Source organism: Heterocephalus glaber, unplaced genomic scaffold, assembly GCF_053883595.1.
Source record: "Heterocephalus glaber isolate CG9 unplaced genomic scaffold, H.glaber_assembly_v1.0 deba00001600, whole genome shotgun sequence".
In the NCBI taxonomy this organism is placed as follows: domain Eukaryota; kingdom Metazoa; phylum Chordata; class Mammalia; order Rodentia; family Bathyergidae; genus Heterocephalus; species Heterocephalus glaber.
The window spans coordinates 8039306-8058789 of NW_028258372.1; the positions used below are offsets into that span (position 1 = coordinate 8039306).

Sequence of the window (19484 nt, forward strand, 5' to 3'; positions counted from 1 at the left end):
ATTTATAGTTATTGGTAAATAACCGTTGGTATTTCAGAAGTTGTTTGAATCTTATTGTTTTTCATTTGGAAACAGTGAATGCTGTTTTTCAAAGGAACATTAGATTTGTGAACAAGAACGCTGGTCTTGACCCTGACTTCATCATTAATTGTTCATGTGACTCTGAGTAAATCATTCTAATTTATTCTCTGCAAGATGGAGATAATTACTCTAAAGCTGAATATACCAACTTTATAGAAGCTATGATGGATTTTTAAAGCAGAAGGAAAGCTCCATTGATCAAAGAAAATAATATTAGAAACAATAACCATTCTAAGATACTCTGCAAATGTCTTATTCTATTCTGTATATCCCTAGATTTATACCTGTGATCCAAAAATAAAATTTTGTCATTTTTGCTAATATTTAGTTTTTGTATTTGATGTATTGAAGGGAAATAAGAATTTGCTAAAATAGGCCTTGCGTGGTACAACCTTTAATTAGTATCGGGTCTTTATAATACATGTAGATAGATTACATACATATAACAAATTCTTATTTAAATGTTTATAAAATAAAGATGTAACATTTATATTACTTTAGCACTAAAAGTAGATTTAAAATGTACTAGAATTATAAGAGAATTTAGATTAGCTATCAGGAAGAGTTTCTTGAAAATAATGGTTCTTGGGCTGGGGATTAGCTCAGTGGTTCTGCTGCCTGCCTCACAAGCGCAAGGTCCTGAGTTCGATCCCCAGTAACCCCTCACCCCCCAAAAAAGAAAATAATGGTTCTGCATTGGGGTTGCAAGGAAAGGTCATAGAATGCCTTATAAAGATGTTTAAGATAGATAAACTGTGGGAGACTAGATGATGCCTGATCTTCCTTAAACTCTGGTTTCTATATAGATACAAATAAATCAATAATTTATTTATAAGGCATAAGATGTGATCAGCAGCTAACTTCCTCTCTCTTCCCTTTTCTCTTTAACTCACTTATTCATGTCATCTTCTCACCAATAGACCATTGACTTTTGTCATATAACAGTGTATGTGCCTTAAAAGTAAGGAGTCTTGTATTTCTACCTTTTGTAGTGTGTAGCCCAGAGAAATGCTCAGTAGATATGTGCTGACTCATTTTAGAGTGGAAAATTAAAGTTCATACCTTTTCTTCATGAGGTGGATCCAGGAAAGAGCTAATACTGCAAAGGATAACATGTCCTTCTGTATGAAATCAAAACATTGGAATTCTTAATTGGAGATCACATTGTCTAAGTAAGCATTATCTACAATGCCAACCCATTTTGATTTAGGCATTTATATTGGCAAATAAGATAGAATCTGAGAAATCAGATGTAAAAGAAGAAATTTCATATAAGTTTGTGTATGTAGCTATTATTTTGTTTCTGGCTTAGTAAGTCATAATGAAGTTACTTTATCCACTCAAACTTTTTCTGGATGTCAAGGTAGATGATAATAAAAATGAATATGTACTATTAAATCAAGTCCAAACTCTTACAGTTTATAAGATTCGTCTTATAATCCAAATGGCAGTTAATGTACGTATATTATATATATATATATAAAAATATATATATCTATGCAACAAAAAGAACACCTAGATATATCATGCTTAAACTGCATGAAGAAAAAGACAAAGAAAAACATTTTAAAAAAGCCATATGGGAAAAAATGTAAAGAGTTACACAAACTTTTTCTCTTCAGAAACAAAAATGCACTCAAGAAAAGAGTCCATGCTGCCTGCTGTGCAAGCGCAAGGACCTGAGTTCAATCCCAGGTACCAAAAAAAAAAAAAAAAGAAAAGAAAAGAAAAGAAAAGAGTCCAATAAAATATTTAAAGTGTTGAGGGAATAAAAAACACTATCCTTCAAAAGTGAAGAAGTACTTTGTCAGACAAATACAAATTGAGGGAATTTGTCACTAGCATACCTGCCTTGCAAGGAATGTTAAAAGAAATTCTTCAGAGAGAAGGGAAATGATATAGGCCAGAAACTCAGTTCTACATAAAGTAAGAACACTAGATGAGGAATAAGTGAAAGTAAAACAAAAGCTTTTATTTTTGAATTCTTGAGCTAATATGTAACAGTTTGTACAAAATAATAATAGCAACAATGCATTTGATGGTTATAGCTTATGAATACTTGACATAAATGACAATTATTATTCAAAGGATGGAAGGGAGGAATTAGGAATACTGTATTACCTAAAAAGTGCTACAGTGTTATTAAAAAATGGACATAGATTAACTGTAAATATACTGTAAAATCTAGGTCAACCATCAAAAAAGTTGAAAAATGTATAACTGATATGCTGAGAAAGAAAATGGAATTATGTAAAATGTTCAGTTAAAACCATAAAAGGCAGAAAAAGAGTGGAAGGTAAAGGTAAGAAGGAAGAACAAGGGTAACAAATTGGAAACAGTAACAAGTATAGTACATATTAATCAAATTATGTCAACAATCACTTAAGATATAATTGGTCTAAAATACTCATTAAAAGACAGAAATTGTCAGAGAGCATAAAAAATAGGATCCAACAATATGTTGCCTACAAGAAACACACTTTAAATATACACACAAATAGATTAAAGTAAAAGGGTGGAGAGATATACCACACTAATACTGAGCAAAGAAATCAGGAATAGTAATATTACTTTCAAATGGAGCAGATTCTAGAAAATGATCAGAGACAATTTCCTTAAAGAGCCTTCAAAAGCAACAATAAGAAAATGAACAATCACATTTAAAAATGGGCAAAAGAGCCAGGGATTTAGCTCAGTGGTTTCACCGCCTGCTGTGCAGGTGCAAGGACCCGAGTTCTATCCCCAGTACCAAAAAAAAAAAAAAAAAAAAGGCAAAAGATCTCAAGAGACACCTCATCAAAGAAGATAAACAAACGAAAGTATATGAAAAGATGATTGATTGCATATGTCATTGGGAAACATAAAACAACAAGAGACCACTACACAACTATTAAAACAGCCAAATTCCATAACACTGAAAATATCCTGTACTGCTGAGGATATGGAGCAACAGGAGGTGTCTGTTACTGCTGGTGAGGATGCAAAATGGCAGAGGCACTTTGGAAGACAGTTTGGCAATTTCTAACGAAGCTGAACATACTCTTACTATGATCCAGAAATTACACCCTTGATATTTATCCAACAGAATTGAAATCTTATGTCCACACAAAAGTCTTTACACAGATGCTTTTAGTGGCCTGAGACATTATTGCCAAAACTTGGAAGCAAGGAAGATATCTCTCAGTAGTCAATGGAGAAAGTAACTGTGATACACTGACACAATAGAATGTTATTCTTCACTAAAAAGCCATAATAAAAGGGGGAAACTTAAGTGCTTATTACTAAGTGCAAGAAACCAATCTGAAAAGGGTATATACTGTATGATTCCAACAATATCACCTTCCGGAAAAGGCAAAATATGGAGACAGTGCGATCTGTAGTTGCCAGAGGCTAGAGGGAAGTAGGGATGAGAATTTGAGGGGCAGTGAAACTACTCTGTTTTATACTATAATGGTGTATACAGGGCATTATAGGTTTGCCAAAACCCATAAAATTTTCAACATTAACAGTGAACTCTAATGTAAACTTTGTACTTTGGGTAGCTCTGATGAGTCATTGTAGATTCACTGAATGTAGCTAATGTACCATTCTGGTGCAGGATGATAGTGGTGAAGCAATGTGTTTGGGGAGGGGACAAGATGTATATGGGAGCTCTGTTATTTCTACTCAATTTTGTTGTCAACCTAGAATAGCTCTAAAAAATAGACTTTTTTTTTTTTAAAAAAAGTAACAACTAGCAGTGCCTAGAGATGCCTGATTGAAAATAATGACCACAAAGCAATCCTTTGAGTTTTTTTTTCCTGCTGCATTTTTTAATTTCAAGCCACAGGTTTATTAGGTGGATCATGCAGCAAGGGGGAAATAAATGAAATCAGAGTCTATGGATTGTGTCATCACACTGAGTCACAATTGCTGGATTCTCATCTTGCATAAAGAGTTCTCATCTTGGAAATCTGTCAGTTGGTATTATTTAGGGGATACTTGAGATGTACCTTGCTCCGATTAACATTACCATGCTACTTACTATAAAAAAGCCCAAAGTGAGACTACAGAAGATACAAGGGTCACCACTTTCCAGAGACTCAGTTGTAACCCAATCCATTGACTTGATCACGGCTTTCTTCCATGTAGCATAGCGAATTTCACTTTCTTCAGGATTGACCTGAGGTTCAAACCGATCCATTGGGACAGATGACAAATCCTCTGGTTTGAGACTCCAAACACTAACTCCTTCTGCAGCTCCTGCTGCCATGGCAGCACCCAAAGCGGTTGTTTCTGGCATGGTGGGCTTCACTACTGGAATGCACAGAATGTCTGCTTGTAGCTGCATAAGAATTTTATTGTTGGTCATTCCTCCATCTACCTGCAAATAACTGAAGGGAATTCTACGGTCATGATTCATGGCATCCAAAATCTCTCGGGTTTGGAAACAAACAGCTTCTAATGCAGCAAAACTGATATGGCATTTTTTGGTGAATTGTGTGAGTCCACAGATTATCCCTCTTGCTCTGGGTTTCCAATAAGGTGCATACAGCCCTGAAAATGCTGGGACAAAGTAGCAGTCATAAGAAGTGCCTGCTTCTTTAGCAAGTTTTTCAATTTCCTCTGAGGTCTTAATAATTCCAAGATTGTCTCTTAGCCAGCGAATAACAGCACCGGCTATAGCTATAGAGCCTTCTAACGCATAATATACTGGTTTGTCTCGTCCAAGTTTGTAAGCCACTGTGGTCAGAAGGCCATGTTCGGAAAATACACACTTACGGCCTGTATTACATAGTAAGAAGCATCCTGTTCCATATGTGTTTTTGGCTTGTCCATCCTGGAAGCACATTTGTCCCACCAAAGCAGCAGACTGATCGCCCAAACACCCGGATATTGGCACACCTTCCAAGACTCCAGATTTCATCAGGCCATAGATCTCAGAAGAACTCCGGACACTGGGAAGAATTTCCATTGAAATTCCAAAAAAGGCACAGAGCTCTTCATCCCATTTCAAAGAATGAATGTTGAAAAGCATCGTCCTGCTGGCATTTGTTACATCCGTACAGTGGACACCTCCATTGACTCCTCCTGTCAAACTCCAAATAAGCCACGAATCAATGGTCCCAAAAAGAGCTCTATGTCCTTCAACAGCCTTCTGAACATTTCTCACGTTGTCAAAGAGCCAACGAAGTTTCACTGCGCTGAAGTAAGTGCTAAGTGGAAGGCCAGTCTTGGCCTTGACAAAGTTTTTATTTCCTGGAATTAGTTTACTCAGTTTCTCCACCGTGGACTGGGTTCTTAGGTCAAGCCACAGGACAGCACTGTAGAGAGGCTCACCAGTTAACTTGTCCCAGACAACAGTGGTTTCCCTCTGGTTGCTGACACCGATAGCTTTTATGTTGGAAATATCAATATTGAGCTGTCCAAGTTTTTCACAGGTTTTCTCTATGCAGTCACGGACAGACTGCAGAATTTCCTTAGGGTCTTGTTCCACCCACCCTTCTCTTGGGAACTGCTGTTTTATTTCCACTTGATGATGACTAAGCAGTTCAGCTGTCTTTGAATTGAAAACTAAAAAGCGCGTTGAGCTGGTACCCTGGTCGACTGCCCCCACCAAGGGCCCCACAACTGCTTTCTTTGTGGCTGCCATGAAACCTGCTTTCAGCACGCCTGGAGATCTACTCTGGTTTCCCGGGTTACCGCGGAGGGCCGGGGAGGGGCTGAGGCCCAGACAAGGGCGGGTCGTGGGCGGGGCCATGCCAGAGCGGGGGTGGGGGTGGGGGTGTGCGAGAGGGGGAGGGGCGGAGAGAGGTGCCTTCCAGGAACACCCGCAGTTTTTTGCACATCAGCTGAGGCACAGAGAAAGGAAGCCTAAGGCCAGAATCTCAAAGTCTGCTTTAGTCATAATGTGGATAGGGCTGTGTTGGATCCCAAGCCCACCCCTTCCGTGGTTTGCTGGATGGCAGGTGAAGATTATAAATCTTACTGCACTGAGGCGGAGAGAGCAGTAGCTCTAACAGAGGTGCATTTTGGGAATTCTGTAGCTACTTTACATTTTAGTTCTGTCATTTTATTGTTACAAAAAGGCTTACCATGTAGTAGGTAAGGTTAGTGCAAGAATATGAAGGCTACTATAAAAGTAAAATCTGCCTGATCTTTGATTTCCCTCCTATTCTGTTATAAATACAGCCTATAGAACTACAAAGATTGACAGATACATGAAAACAGGAAGTTAAGAATAACCATATCAGGATATGAAAGAACTGTTGGTGAGCAAGGAAGTCAGATAAAACAGAGATAACTTTAAATAAATGTTGTAAATCTGACAATACTGAATGTAAATATAAACAGTTATTTTCAACACTGTTTGGAAGGCTCGGTGGTTGACAGTACAACGTGGTTTGTTGGGAATTTTATAAAATAAATTTTGAAGTGGGAAAAATTTTCTTAGAAGAGATGAAAATTGGGCTGGGGATTTAGCTCAGTGGTTTTGCCGCCTGCCTCACAAGCTCAAGGACCTGAGTTCGAGCCCCGTACCAAAAAAAAAAAAAAAAAAAAAAAAAAAAAAGAGAGAGATGAAAATTTAGGTAAGCACATAGTAGCAGATATAATCTGGATGCAAATTAACAATAAGTAAAGGGATATGTGTGGAGAAAAGAGAAAGTGCTTAAATTTCCTTTTTTAACTGAAAAGTTACCATTTCATTCTAACAAATTGGTTGTTTTGCAAAACTTCAATACCAGTAAATTGTTAAAATTTTAATTTTTCCTCAATTATGATTTCTTTTTAATTATAATTTTTAGCACATATTAATGGTGCAAAATAATGGATTTCATTGTGACGTTTTCATACACGCATATAATGTGCTTTGGTCACACGCACCCCCCATTACCTCTTCTAACCCCCCCACCCCCGTTCCCTTGGTCCTCTTTCCCTTCTCTAATAGCCCCCCTATTTTCACATCATATTTTCTAGAGTCCACAAGTGAGAGAAAACCTTCAATGCTTTTCTTTCTGAATGGGCTTGTTTTACTTAACATGATCATCTCCAATTCCATCCATTTTCTTGCAAATGACATGATTTCATTCTCCTCCTTTTTCTTCTTTCTTCCTTTTCTTCTTCCACCTCTTCCTCCACCTTCTCTTCCTCTTTTCTTCTTCTTCCCCTTCTTCCCCTCCTCCTTCTTCCTTTCTTCTTCTGGCTTCCTTCCTCTTCGTCATCTTCTTCCTCCTCCTCCCCTCCCCCTCCTCCTTCTTCCCTCTTCCCTCTTCCCTCCTCCTATTCTTCCTCTTCCTCTTCTTGTTTTGTTTGAGACAGAGTCTCACTGTGTAGCCCAGGCTGGCCAGGAACTTGTGGCAATACTCCTGCCTCAGCATCCCAAGTGCTGGGATTATAGGTGTGGACCACTATTCATCCATTGTTGGGTCTCTAGACTGATTCCATACCATGGCTATTGTAAATAATGCTGAGATAAATAGGGGTATGCATGTATCTCTGTAGAATGCTGACTTTGAATCCTTAGGGTATATACCAAGGAGTGGTATAGCTGGATCATATAGTAATTCTGTTTTTATTTTTTTGACAAAACACCAGAAAAATTAAAAACTTTCACACATATATGTGCATTCATACATACATAAGCTTTGAAAGTATAGGTGAGATGAAGACAAAGAAAATTTAGGATTATTCAAAATACAGAAGAAGAGAAATGGGAAGAATAAAAAACACTGTAGTAGATGGAAGAATTAAAACCCAACTATAAAAATTCTAACAAATATAAAATACCCCCTTCCCCGCAAGGAGAACAAGTAATCTTTTTTCTCTCTGTCACTGGTCTCTTTCAGAATGAAGATTAATGCAACATAACCCTTTCAATGTTAAAAATTGAAACTTCATAAAAACTTTATATTATTCCTAATAAACTAAGGTAAGGTGATGAGTAATCATATATCCATTTAAAAATGGAAGAACTAGAATGTCTTACTTTAGATAGGTAGGCATAAAATAGTTTTTCCTAACATTCATTTATTTTTCCATTTGCTCAACAAGCTATTAATAACTTTGTCATGCTTATGTATAACTTAGGACGTTCTTTTGTCTCAATAAACATCAGTAAAAGAGGTTTTCCTGTAATCATTTTTCATATCATTTAGGTTAAGATGCTTCTGGCCAAATATATGAGTATTGACTTACCTACATTTCCAGCCAGTAGTACCCGGGAACATGAATCAGTATACAGTGATGTCAGAGAAATGGCAGAATGTTTTGTGAAAGGTAGCATATCTTTCATTAGTCTTCCCTGAAGAAAGGATAATGCAAATAAGGCTTCTTCTATGATAAAAAGTTTTTAATAAAATTTTAATAATGAAGTTGAATTTCTCTCTATACTGTGTATCTAAAGAGTTATCTTTACTGCTAAAAAATGTTTCTCTTCTTTATAATAAAAGTAATTTGAAAGTATCCATAGGGACTTATTTCTTTGAAATTAAATACCCCAAAGGTATAGACAACTATTTAAGTATAAATATCTAGACTCTGATTATTATTGATTGCTTCACTACTTGAGATTGTCCATGACTCTTCATGCAAGCCTTCAGACAGTATTTCTAATTACATACTCTTTTTTAAACAAACATTCTTTTCAGGTTTAAGTGTATTTTCACTGGGAGTATTTGCCTTTTCAGAAATATCTGCTTTTGGATATTGGTACAAAATAAAGAAATGTAGGAGATTTAAGGTGGGTGTTTCTGAGTACTCAATGTAAGGTAGCCCTGGGAAGGACTTTCACACATACTGTCTTGCTTGGAGAGTAAACATTTAGCTTGAGGAAAAAAGAAAAGATTGAATCTGCTACATGTTCCCTGATAATTTAGTTGGATATAATCTCTTCTGTTTTTTTTTTTTTTTCGCTCTTTCATTTGTCAGAGGAAAAACAGGCATTGCTTTTTTTTTTGTATGGGGGATTGAACTCTGGACCTTGTGCTTGTGGGGCAGGTGGCGGAACAATTGAGCTAAATCCCTGGCCCAGGCATTGCTTTAATACCAAGATTATCTCAGAAATATTTTGTATTTTCAAACCATGTGTTTCTCTTATAAACTAGGATCTAAGGATAGTCTTGGAGCTGACTTGGCAGACAGCCATGGTGTTCTGTGTTGTTGAATCCCTGTTGTGTTTATCACACAACACTGTTGCCATAGGAAGGAGCCTTACCAAAAGTGGGGTCACCTCCTCTGCCTCTCTAAGGACTTCACTGTCATCCTACCCACTTTGCTTAGGGTTCTTCTTTCATCATCTGTTTTCTTCTCATCCCCTAATTTGGGTTGCCTGACCTCCACCCTAAATCATTTAAAATCTTCTGATGAATTAAAGTTTTTTTTTTAATAGTAAAAGGTTTAAGAACACCCAAAATGAGGTAATACTATCTTCCAATAGTTTGCTCACTAGAATTTTTTTGTATACTCAACATTTCAATGTTCCTATATTCTTTTACTATATAGCTAATATCCTTTAATGTTACTTAAATATGCAATAAAATATTTAGCGGTGTGCTTCACTTACAAGTAAGATTCAAAAATAAGTAACCGTTCTGATGACTTAATCTTTTGAGTTACAGTACTGGTCTGTTGTAAAGTATGAGTATCATGATCGGTAAGAGCAGATTGCAAAACCATGTTTGGCTAAAAGGTTGAAAAATATCAGAACTGGATGCCATATAGAAGAAGGCATTCATTTAATCATCCTTTGTATCTTCTCCACTCTTTCTTATTCCCAGGAAATACCAAGCTCCATCACCTCCAGAGTCCACAAGCGAAGGTGTCCGTCCTCATGAGCAGTGACCAGGAAGGGAGGCTGAGGTTCTGTTAAATTGGCAGGTACAGGACCCTTTTTGCTTGTTGGCTGTTGCTCTCCCATTATGTCTGTGTGCTCACCTATTGGAGAAATTAATGAGCTGCTGTGGTATTTGCAGTACTTGGAATTCCAAATTTTATGGAATGTAAAAGAGGAGACAGGCAGGAAAATAGCAAAACAACATATTTTTTCCCCAGAATATTTTTTTTGCTTAATTTGAGAGAACTTCCATAGGTCAGAAAACAAAACAAGAAGTCAAGCAAACAAAAATGTAAAATATTAAACCCTGGATCACTGGAAAAATCTAAAAAGCATATTTTTAGTCCTATGGCAAAAGCTGTTGATGATAGGTAAAAATGAGATATTCATTTCTTACAACTTCTACACATATAATCTAGTATAAGTTTGAGGAAAATGAACTGGAAACTAAGAAGCACAGTAATAGTTTGGATTTTTAAAAACTAGAATTTGAATTTTAAAAGGTATTATCAGAACAGAAATTCTGCCAGTTAGACTACAAAATCTCATAGAAACTCAATATCTGGTCATAGTAAGAATATATGTTCATCAAGAGTATTCTATAACGTATGCCACATATAAAAATTGCATGTGCAGTCTGATTATGTTGCAAGACTGGGGCTTGGGTTAGAGGGGAAAAACGTACTGTATTCCATCACATAAAGTATCTGTTGTAAACCAGCTGCTTGGGCTGTGGATGTATCTAGTGATAGGTACTGTTTGTGGCTTGAATGTGTGAGGCTCTGGGTTCCATCCTCACCACCACAAAAAGAAAGAAAAGCAGGAGAATTTTTATTACAAAGAAGAGAGGTGATACTGACCTTTAACTTCACTGTCATGTATGCTTTGCTTGCTTCCCTGAAGGAGGGGAGAAGAGACAGAAAACATTTTTATGATATTGTAAGGATAAGAGACATCAGAGGAGTAGATTCTTCCAGGCAATTGAATTTGAATTCCTTAGCATTGATTTTAAACTTATTTTGGTACCACCATTCCCAGCGCCAAGGAGATGAGCCTCGTGGGTGCCAGTAGCACACACTGCCCTTAAGCAAGTCTCAAAACCAGACTTCCAGATCACCTAAAGCAACCCCAAAGGGAAACAAGATGGAACAATCTGATACTCAACCACCCGGACTCCCTGAACTGGCAACAAAAGAGGATCTGGAAAAAATGAAATCAGAAATAATTACTCAGATAACAGCAGAGACTGTGCCCATAGTGCAACACAAGACTAATAAATCTAGAGAGGACAGAGATAAAAAAAGATACAGGAACTGAGGAACATGATGGAATTCCAACATAGGAAACAAATGGAATCCATAAAACAGATGCAAACAGATTTCCAGGACATTAAAAACTCCACTGAAAATTTACAGAGCAGAATGAGCCAACGTGAGGACAGAATTTCAGATATAGATGATAAGCTTGCAACTAGTGAGCAGGAAAAGAAAATTTTCATTAAAATAGTAAGGGATCATGAGAAATCAATCCAGCAGCTGCTAACTGATGCAAAGAAGAATAACATAAGACTGATCATGGGCCAGGGATTTAGCTCAGTGGCACAGCGCCTGCCTCACAAGCACAATGTCCTAAGTTCGATCCCTGGTACTGCAAAAAAAGAAAAAAAAGAAAAAAACCCGTAAGACTCATCAGAGTCAATGAAGAAACAGGAGAGAGTGCAGATGAACATAAAAAAACTGTTCACAGAAGTGATGGCAGAAAACTTTGCAAGCAGGGGAAAAGAACTGGACATACAGATAAGTGAGGCATATAGAACTCCAACTAGCCTTGATCAAAAAAAAATCTACACATAGGCAAATAATTGTTAATTCCAGAAACCCAACAGAACAAAGTTCTACAAGCAGTTAGAGAAAAGAAACAAATCACATACAAAGGAAAGCCCATCAGAATCACAGCAGACTTCTCAATGCAAACGATCAAGGCCAGAAGAGCTTGGAGTAATGTATTCCAAGCCCTAAAGGAAAACAGCCTCCAATCCAGATTGATGTGCCCTGCAAAACTATCTTTCAAAATTGATGGAGAAATAAGATACTTTCATCATAAAGAGAACGTTAGGAACTTCATGAATACCAAACCAGCACTCCAAAAAATTTTAGACAATATCCAAGGAAAAGACAGTGAGGATCACAATCCCAGGAAGCCCAGCAGAATTAATCCCTTGGGCACCACAAGTAATTAAATGCAAAGGAGGAGACTCCAATAAAAAGAAAAAGTTATGACAATGATAAGTCAATATGTATCAGTTATAACCATCAATGTTATTGGTCTCAATTCACCAATCAAAAGAAATAGACTGGCAGAATGGGTCAAGAAGCAAGATCCAACAATATGCTACATACAAGAAATACACTTAATTCAAAAAGAAACTCCTGATTAAAAGTTAAAGGGTGGAAAACAATACTGTATGTGACAGGAACCCCCAAAAAAGCAGGAGTCGCTTTCCTCTTTACAGATCAAGTGGATTTCAAACCAACACTGATTAAGAGAGACAAAGAAGGACACTACATTCTTGTAAAGGGAACAATCCAAGAGGAAGAGATGACAATCAAAAACATATATGCACCAAACACTACTGCCCCCAACTATATAAAACAAATACAACTGGAGATGAAAAAAAAATAAGCACTAATACAATAGTAGTGGTGGACCTCAATACCCCACTGTCACAAATAGATAGATCAACTAGACAAAAAATAATCAATGAAATACTAGAACTCATCAAACTCTTGAACAAATGAACTTGACAGATGTTTACAGAGTGTTCCACCCCACAAAATCAGAATACACATTCTTTTCAGGTGCACATGGGTTGTTCTCCAAAGTAGAGCACATACTCACTCATAGAGTATGTTTAAGTGCAAAAAAATTGAAGTTAGCCCCTGTATATTATCAGACCATAGTGCAATGAAATTGGAGATCAATAGCAAAAGAAACTGCAAGAATTTCAGAAACACATGGAAATTAAACAACACATCTCTGAATGACCAATGGGTCAGAGGAAATTAAAGAAGAAATCAGAAATTCATACAATTACATGACAATGACAATACAACATATCAGAATCCATGGGACATAATGAAAGCAGTCTTATGAGGGAAATTCATAGCAGTAAATACTCATATTAGGAAAACAGAGCGAGCCCAATTAAACAACCTGATGCTGAACCTCAAGCTTCTAGAAAAAGAAAAGCAGGACAAATCCAAAGCTCATACAAGGGAGGAAATTTAAAGATCAGAGCAGAAATCAATGCAATGGAGACTAAGAGAATGATACAAAAAAATCAATGAAGACAACAGTTGGTTCTTTGAAAGAATAAACAAAATTGACAAACCCTTAGCCCACCTTATCAGAAAAAAGGAATGAAAAAGCCCAAATCCATGCAATTAGGAATGAAAAGGATGAAATTACAATGGACCCAGCAGAAATCCGGAGGATCATCAATACCTACTTCGAGAACCTATAGGCCAATAAGATTTAAAACACAGAAGAAATGGACACATTCCTAGATATGTATGAATTACCAAAGTTGAACGAAGAAGACCTAAAAATTCTAAACAACCCAATATCAATCAATGAAATTGAAAACTTAATTAAAAACCTACCAACTAAGAAAAGCCCGGGCCCTGACAGCTTCACTGCTGAATTCTATAAGACATTTAGAGAGGAAATACTCCCACTACTGTTTATACTCTTCAATGAAATTGAAAGGGAAGCAATACTCCCAAATGCACTCCTGGAAGCAAGCATCACCTTGATCCCCAAAGCAGAGAAAGAACCAACCGAAAAAGAGAACTATAGGCCAATCTCACTAATGAACACAGATGCAAAAGTCCTTAATAAGATACTGGCAAGTAGAATGCAGAAGATCATCAAGAAGAACATACACCCTGACCAAGTGGGATTCATCCCAGGGATGAAGGGATGGTCCAATATACGCAAATCAATAAATGTAATACACTATATCAATAGAGTCAAGGACAAAAACCATATGATCATCTCAATAGATGCAGGAAAAGCATTTGACAAAATCCAACACACATTTATGATAAAAACCCTAAAAAATTGGAATAGACAGTCTCTACCCCAATATGATAAAAGCCATCTATAAAAAACCAACAGCCAATATCATACTAAATGGTCAAAAACTGAAATCCTTCACACTAAAATCAGTAACAAGACAAGCATGTCCACTATCACCACTCCTGTTCAATATAGTCTTGGAAATATTAGCCACAGCAATTAGACAAGAGAAAGAACTAAAAGGAATAAAGATAGGAAAGGAAGAAGTCAAATTGTCATTATTTGCAGATGACATAATACTCTATATAGAAGACCCCAAGAACTTCAGCAAGAGTCTTCTAGACTTAATAATCAAATTCAGCCGAGTAGCTGGATACAAGGTCAACACACAAAAATCAATAGCTTTTCTCTACATGAACAACCAATTCACTGAGAGAGAAATTGGGCAAACAATTGCTTTCACAGTAGCATCCAAAAAACTGAAATACCTAGGAATCCACCTAACAAAAGAAATCAAACTTCTGAAAATATAGCACTCTGAAAAGAGAGATTGAAGATGATATCAGAAAATGGAAAGACATCCCTTGCTCCTGGGTAGGAAAAATCTACATAGTGAAAATGCCCATACTTCCAAAACTGCTATATAGATTCAATGCAATCACAATTGAAATCCCAGCAGCATACTTCATGGACCTTGAGAAAATAATCCAAAAATTCATTTGGAACAAGAAGATACCCAGAATAGCAAAAGCAATTCTAGGTGATAGAGATATGGCAGCGGGTATTACAACCCCCAACCTGAAACTATACTGCAAACTACTGTGATAAAAACAGCATGGTACTGGCAAAGAAACAGACCTAAGGACCAGTGGAACAGATTAGAAGATACAGAAACAACTCCAGACACACTCAGCCACCTCATCTTCGACAAAGGAGCTAAACACCCTCACTGGAGGAAAGGTAGCTTCTTTTATAAATAGTGCTGGAAAAATTGGGATTCCTCTTGCCAAAGATTAAATCTATAACTGTATCTCTCACCATGCACTAAACTAAAAATGAAATGGATTAAAGATCTAAATATTAAAATAAACACGCTGAACCAGCTGGAAGAGAAGTTAAGTAGAACCCTTGATGACATTGGTGTAGGAAAAGATTTTATGAGCAAAACCTCAGTTGCCCGTGAACTAGCATAAACAATCAACAAGTGGGATCTCTTCTTATTAAAAAGCTTCTGCACAGCAAGAGAAACCACCCACAGTGTGAAGAGTCAACCCAGAATGTGGGAAAAAATCTTCAACTGCTGTTCCTCAGACAAAGGTCTAGTATCTAGAACTTATAAAGAACTTAAAAAATCAGACCTCCCGAATTTAAAGATCCAGTCGAAAAATGGGCATCTAAAATGAACAGACATTTCTCAGACAAAGAAGTAGAAATATCAAAGAAACACATGAAAAAATGTCATTCGAGACATTTGAGAGATGCAAATGAAAACAATGCTGAGATTCTACCTCATCCCAGAAAGAATGGCTGCTATCATGTAATCAACCAATAACAAATGCTGGCAGGGCTGTGGGGAAAGAGGAATGCTGCTCTACTGCTGGTGGGGGTGTAGACTGGTGCATCCACTGTGGAAATCAGTATGGAGATACCTCAAAGAACTAGGACTGGAAGTCCCAGTTGACCCAGCTATTCCCCTGCTGTGTATCTTCCCCAAAGAATTAAGAGAATCATACCACAGTGATATATGTGCACCCATGTTCATAGCAGCGCAGTTTGTAACAGATAAAACTCGGAAGCAGCCCAATTGCCCATCAACTGGAGATTGGATAAAGAAAATGCTTTTTTTTTTTTATAAAATGGAATACTACTCAGACATAAAAAATGAGAAATTAGAGACATTTATAGCTAAATGGATGCACATTGAGGTGATACTCTTAAGTGAAATAAATAGGACACACGTGTGTAAATACTGAATAGTTCCTCTGGTGTGAGAAACTGAAAGTGTAAATAAGGACTAAAAGGTATTATAGACAATGTAAAATAGGAAGAAGAGAGGCAAAGGGGAAGGGGAAGTGAGAGGGGTAGGGCAAAGGAAGGAAGGGAATGGAATTAATATGAGAAAATGAAAAACTGGAAACAAAGTCTCTGTCAATAGGGAGGGAAGGAGGGGTTGAAGAGAGGGAACGGGAATGGGACCAAATAAGAACCAAGCGAGATTATGTAAAGGTGCAAATTTCCAATGATGAATGTCATTATACTGTATACCTAAGATGTACCAATAAAATTAATTTTAAAAAACTTATTTCTAAATTAGTTCTTAGAAAGAAATGTATTGCAGAGATTTTTATGTTCATACATAGGGAATCCCTAACACAACATCCCTTTTTTAATGGCTCAGTAGCAGGATACTGAAGAGAATAATTAGACACCCAATACATGCCGAATTCTTGGTATATGTTATCACCAATTCTATTCACAACCATACAACATAGTCTGTATTACTTGCTCTTTACTGATGAGGAAACAGAAACTCAGATCAAGTGATATCTCTAAAGCTAATCTGATAATGAAGACTTGGATTCAAGTAAAGTCTTTTTGGATTTCACATTTATCCATGTAAGTTTATGTTTTCCACTAAGCAAATTGTTTTCAAATAATTTTTGCTGATGCAGACAATGTACCTAAAAGTGTACCTTGACTTAGTACAGCTGTCTTACATGTTTTATATGTTCTTTGACCTATTAGTCTTATTTTAAGTCTATATTGTGATAATTTTATAAGGTCTTATAAGATAAATAAATCTGATGCTGGAAAAATAAAAGGGGAGTGGAGGGAAGGGAAAAAAAGAATTGAAATATGTTTTGTACATGTACCAATTTCCTACAGTGAATGTTAATCATTATGTATTATAAACATGTACTAATAAAAGTAAAAAAAAATACTATGAAAATGTTCCTTCAAACACAATTCTAATTAGAAATATGTGTAAAAATATGTATAGTTGGAACTGAAAATACAGTTTGAAAATCACTGTGTAAAAATATGTAAAGTTGGAACTGAGAACACAATTTGAAAACCACTGCATTACATTATATGCTGCAATAAATATAATTACATTACAAGCTGTCTCTTCCTGTGAAATATAGTATTTTTTAGCAAAAGATATAGTCTAAAATTACTTTATTAACTTATGAATGTAAAAATAACATACATAATTTGTGTTATTTATTTGCAGTTCTGGAAATCATACCCAGGATCTTACGTTATGCCAGGCAAATTCTCTACCACTGACCTGCATCCCCAGCTCTTCTTATTTGAGACAGAGTCTCACTAAGTCTCCCAAGCTGGCCTCAAACATGGGATCCCACTGCCTCGGCCTCCCAAATAACTGGGGTTACAGTCATGCACAACTGAGCCTGGCTGGATAATTTATTTTATTATGATTATGTACCGATTATTTGCAGATGTGAAGGACTTGAAAAGAAGAAAAGATGTAGACATTGATTTTTAAAGTTTTTATCAATACACATTGATTTTTTCTACCTTTGCCTTCCATCAAAAGAGGGGTTCAGATACTATTTCTTTTTTTTTTTTTTTTGGTACCAGGGATTGAACTCGGACTTTGTGCTTTCGAGGCAGGCAGTGGAACCACTGAGCTAAATCCCCAGCTCTGTGATACTATTTCTGAGCCAATATTGGGTGTAATATCAAGACACACTATTTCTGGCTTACCTTGCTACTCTGTGGACCTTTGCTAGATTCACAATGGGACGAAGAGCAAAGGGACTCTTGACTTGATCTCCTACAAAAGGAGGAAGGAATCTCAAGGGTGAAAAGTTAAAATATTCTCTCATATTCAAAGAGTGTTTCTCTGTTTTAATTTTAGTTGATTGCTTCTTTCATCATCTGTGAATACTGGGGCACTCAGGAAACTAATCGCACCTCATACTTTGTGTAACAAACGTTCATTGGTGTGGTGTTGGTGGAGACTGTTGGGGAGTCTTGGCATTTAAGGTGGGCTGCTTCTTGGGTCTGGGAAATTGAAGTCTGGCCTGTTCCACTGGTAAAGCTAGAATTAGTCCCAGAGACTCTAACGCTAATATGGCTGGCAGTAGGGTAGTGGTGGAGGATCCAAGAAGTCTGGCTAACTTCCTGAAGAAGCCTGGCTAATTTCCTGCTATATAGTGGTCATTCTGGCCTCATTCTGTTTCTACTATGGTTTGCTGGAATGGGCTGAGAAGTGACTTAGGGTCCTGGTGCAGAGGTACACTGAATAAATCCTCAAAATAATCTTCAAATAGCTTTGCTGAAATTTCAAGCTAATGGGCAGGCAGGGACTGTGTTATGTTTTGGCTCACCAATGGGTGACTCCAAGCTAGCACAGAATCCTTTGATTTCTCTTCAGACATGTATTTAACATTGTTGATTGCCTGAAAACCAGAATTCTCAAGCAAATATAAACAGGGAAAATGACTTTGCTTAAATATTAAAGAGAATTCCCCTCCTCTCTCAGAAGTGGATGGCATTGCTTAGTTATAATAGATGATATACAAAACCTGCAAAATGCTCTTTTATCCTTGCACGACAAGTCCTACTGTTTGCTTTACACCAGGAATCACAGCGTTAGATTTTGGCTAAAAGCATGGCCAAATGAGCATTTTTCGTTTTCCATTTCTGCCACCATGGTAAAGGATCCTGTGAGGTCAACATGATCAGGGACCACACAACATATCAGATCCCTGACAACCACCCCATAAAGATGATGAAAGGGAAGAGAGTTGAAGCCAAGAAATCAACTTAACATATGTCCTTTTTCCAGTTGTCTCTTCCTTAATGCTTGAATAAAGAGAACTCTTTTTATGTTACCACAGAAATCCCAGCTGGGTTAACTTGATCAGTAAGTACTACCTTACCTTGCACATTCAGAGGTACGAAAGAGAAACAGTATGTCATTAATTTTAAAGCGCTTGGGATCCAGGTCTCGGTCCACAGTGGAGGAATCTTTAGGTTGGTACCTGAAAAGAAGTATGCCTTCTTATGATAAATGTCACAAATTATTCATTGAATATCTCACACAGACCCAGTAAACTTCTAAAATGTTGATACTTTGAACATAAAGCAAAAACTCAGAGGTGGAGTTTGACTGTCTTTTTAAAAAAATTTTTAAATTTTTTTTTCGACTGTGTCTTTTTAAAATAAGGCTCTGTGCATCACATAATTATTTAGTGGCTTAAAAGTCTTAATTCTATTAACTGGACAAATCTTTCTACCTATAATTTAGAGTTTGGATTTGTATAATCCTGTGGAGGAACCTCCAGGAAGCCTCATACAGTTTAAAATTTAAGTAATAGAATTCTACTCTCTGAATATATGGAGTGACAAATTTGAATAAAATATGACTCTAACCTTTAAGAGTTTATAATTGAGTAAAGAACAGGTAATTTTCTGATTTCATAGTTCTTGCTGCTCAATTCTCCTGTTGACTCAGATTCCAAGGAATGATACATCTTCC

At 36.8% G+C, this 19484-nt stretch overlaps 1 protein-coding gene and 1 pseudogene across 2 annotated transcripts in view; both read right to left on the reverse strand.

Annotated features, from left to right (window-relative positions):
- The window catches only part of Wdr64 (WD repeat domain 64), a 146137-nt gene that overhangs the window by 16962 nt on the left and 109691 nt on the right, over nucleotides 1-19484 (reverse strand). The window contains exons 17-22 of the mRNA XM_004853474.3: nucleotides 18886-18987; nucleotides 17705-17774; nucleotides 10753-10789; nucleotides 9857-9993; nucleotides 8257-8362; nucleotides 1144-1202 (exon numbers count right to left, since the gene is read on the reverse strand). Coding sequence (XP_004853531.1) covers nucleotides 1144-1202; nucleotides 8257-8362; nucleotides 9857-9993; nucleotides 10753-10789; nucleotides 17705-17774; nucleotides 18886-18987 — 511 coding nt within the window. The remainder of the gene's footprint in view (nucleotides 1-1143; nucleotides 1203-8256; nucleotides 8363-9856; nucleotides 9994-10752; nucleotides 10790-17704; nucleotides 17775-18885; nucleotides 18988-19484) is intronic.
- LOC101717331 (glycerol kinase pseudogene) lies at nucleotides 2563-5789 on the reverse strand (annotated as a pseudogene). The gene has a single exon (XR_015444507.1). The product of XR_015444507.1 is annotated as a glycerol kinase pseudogene (transcript).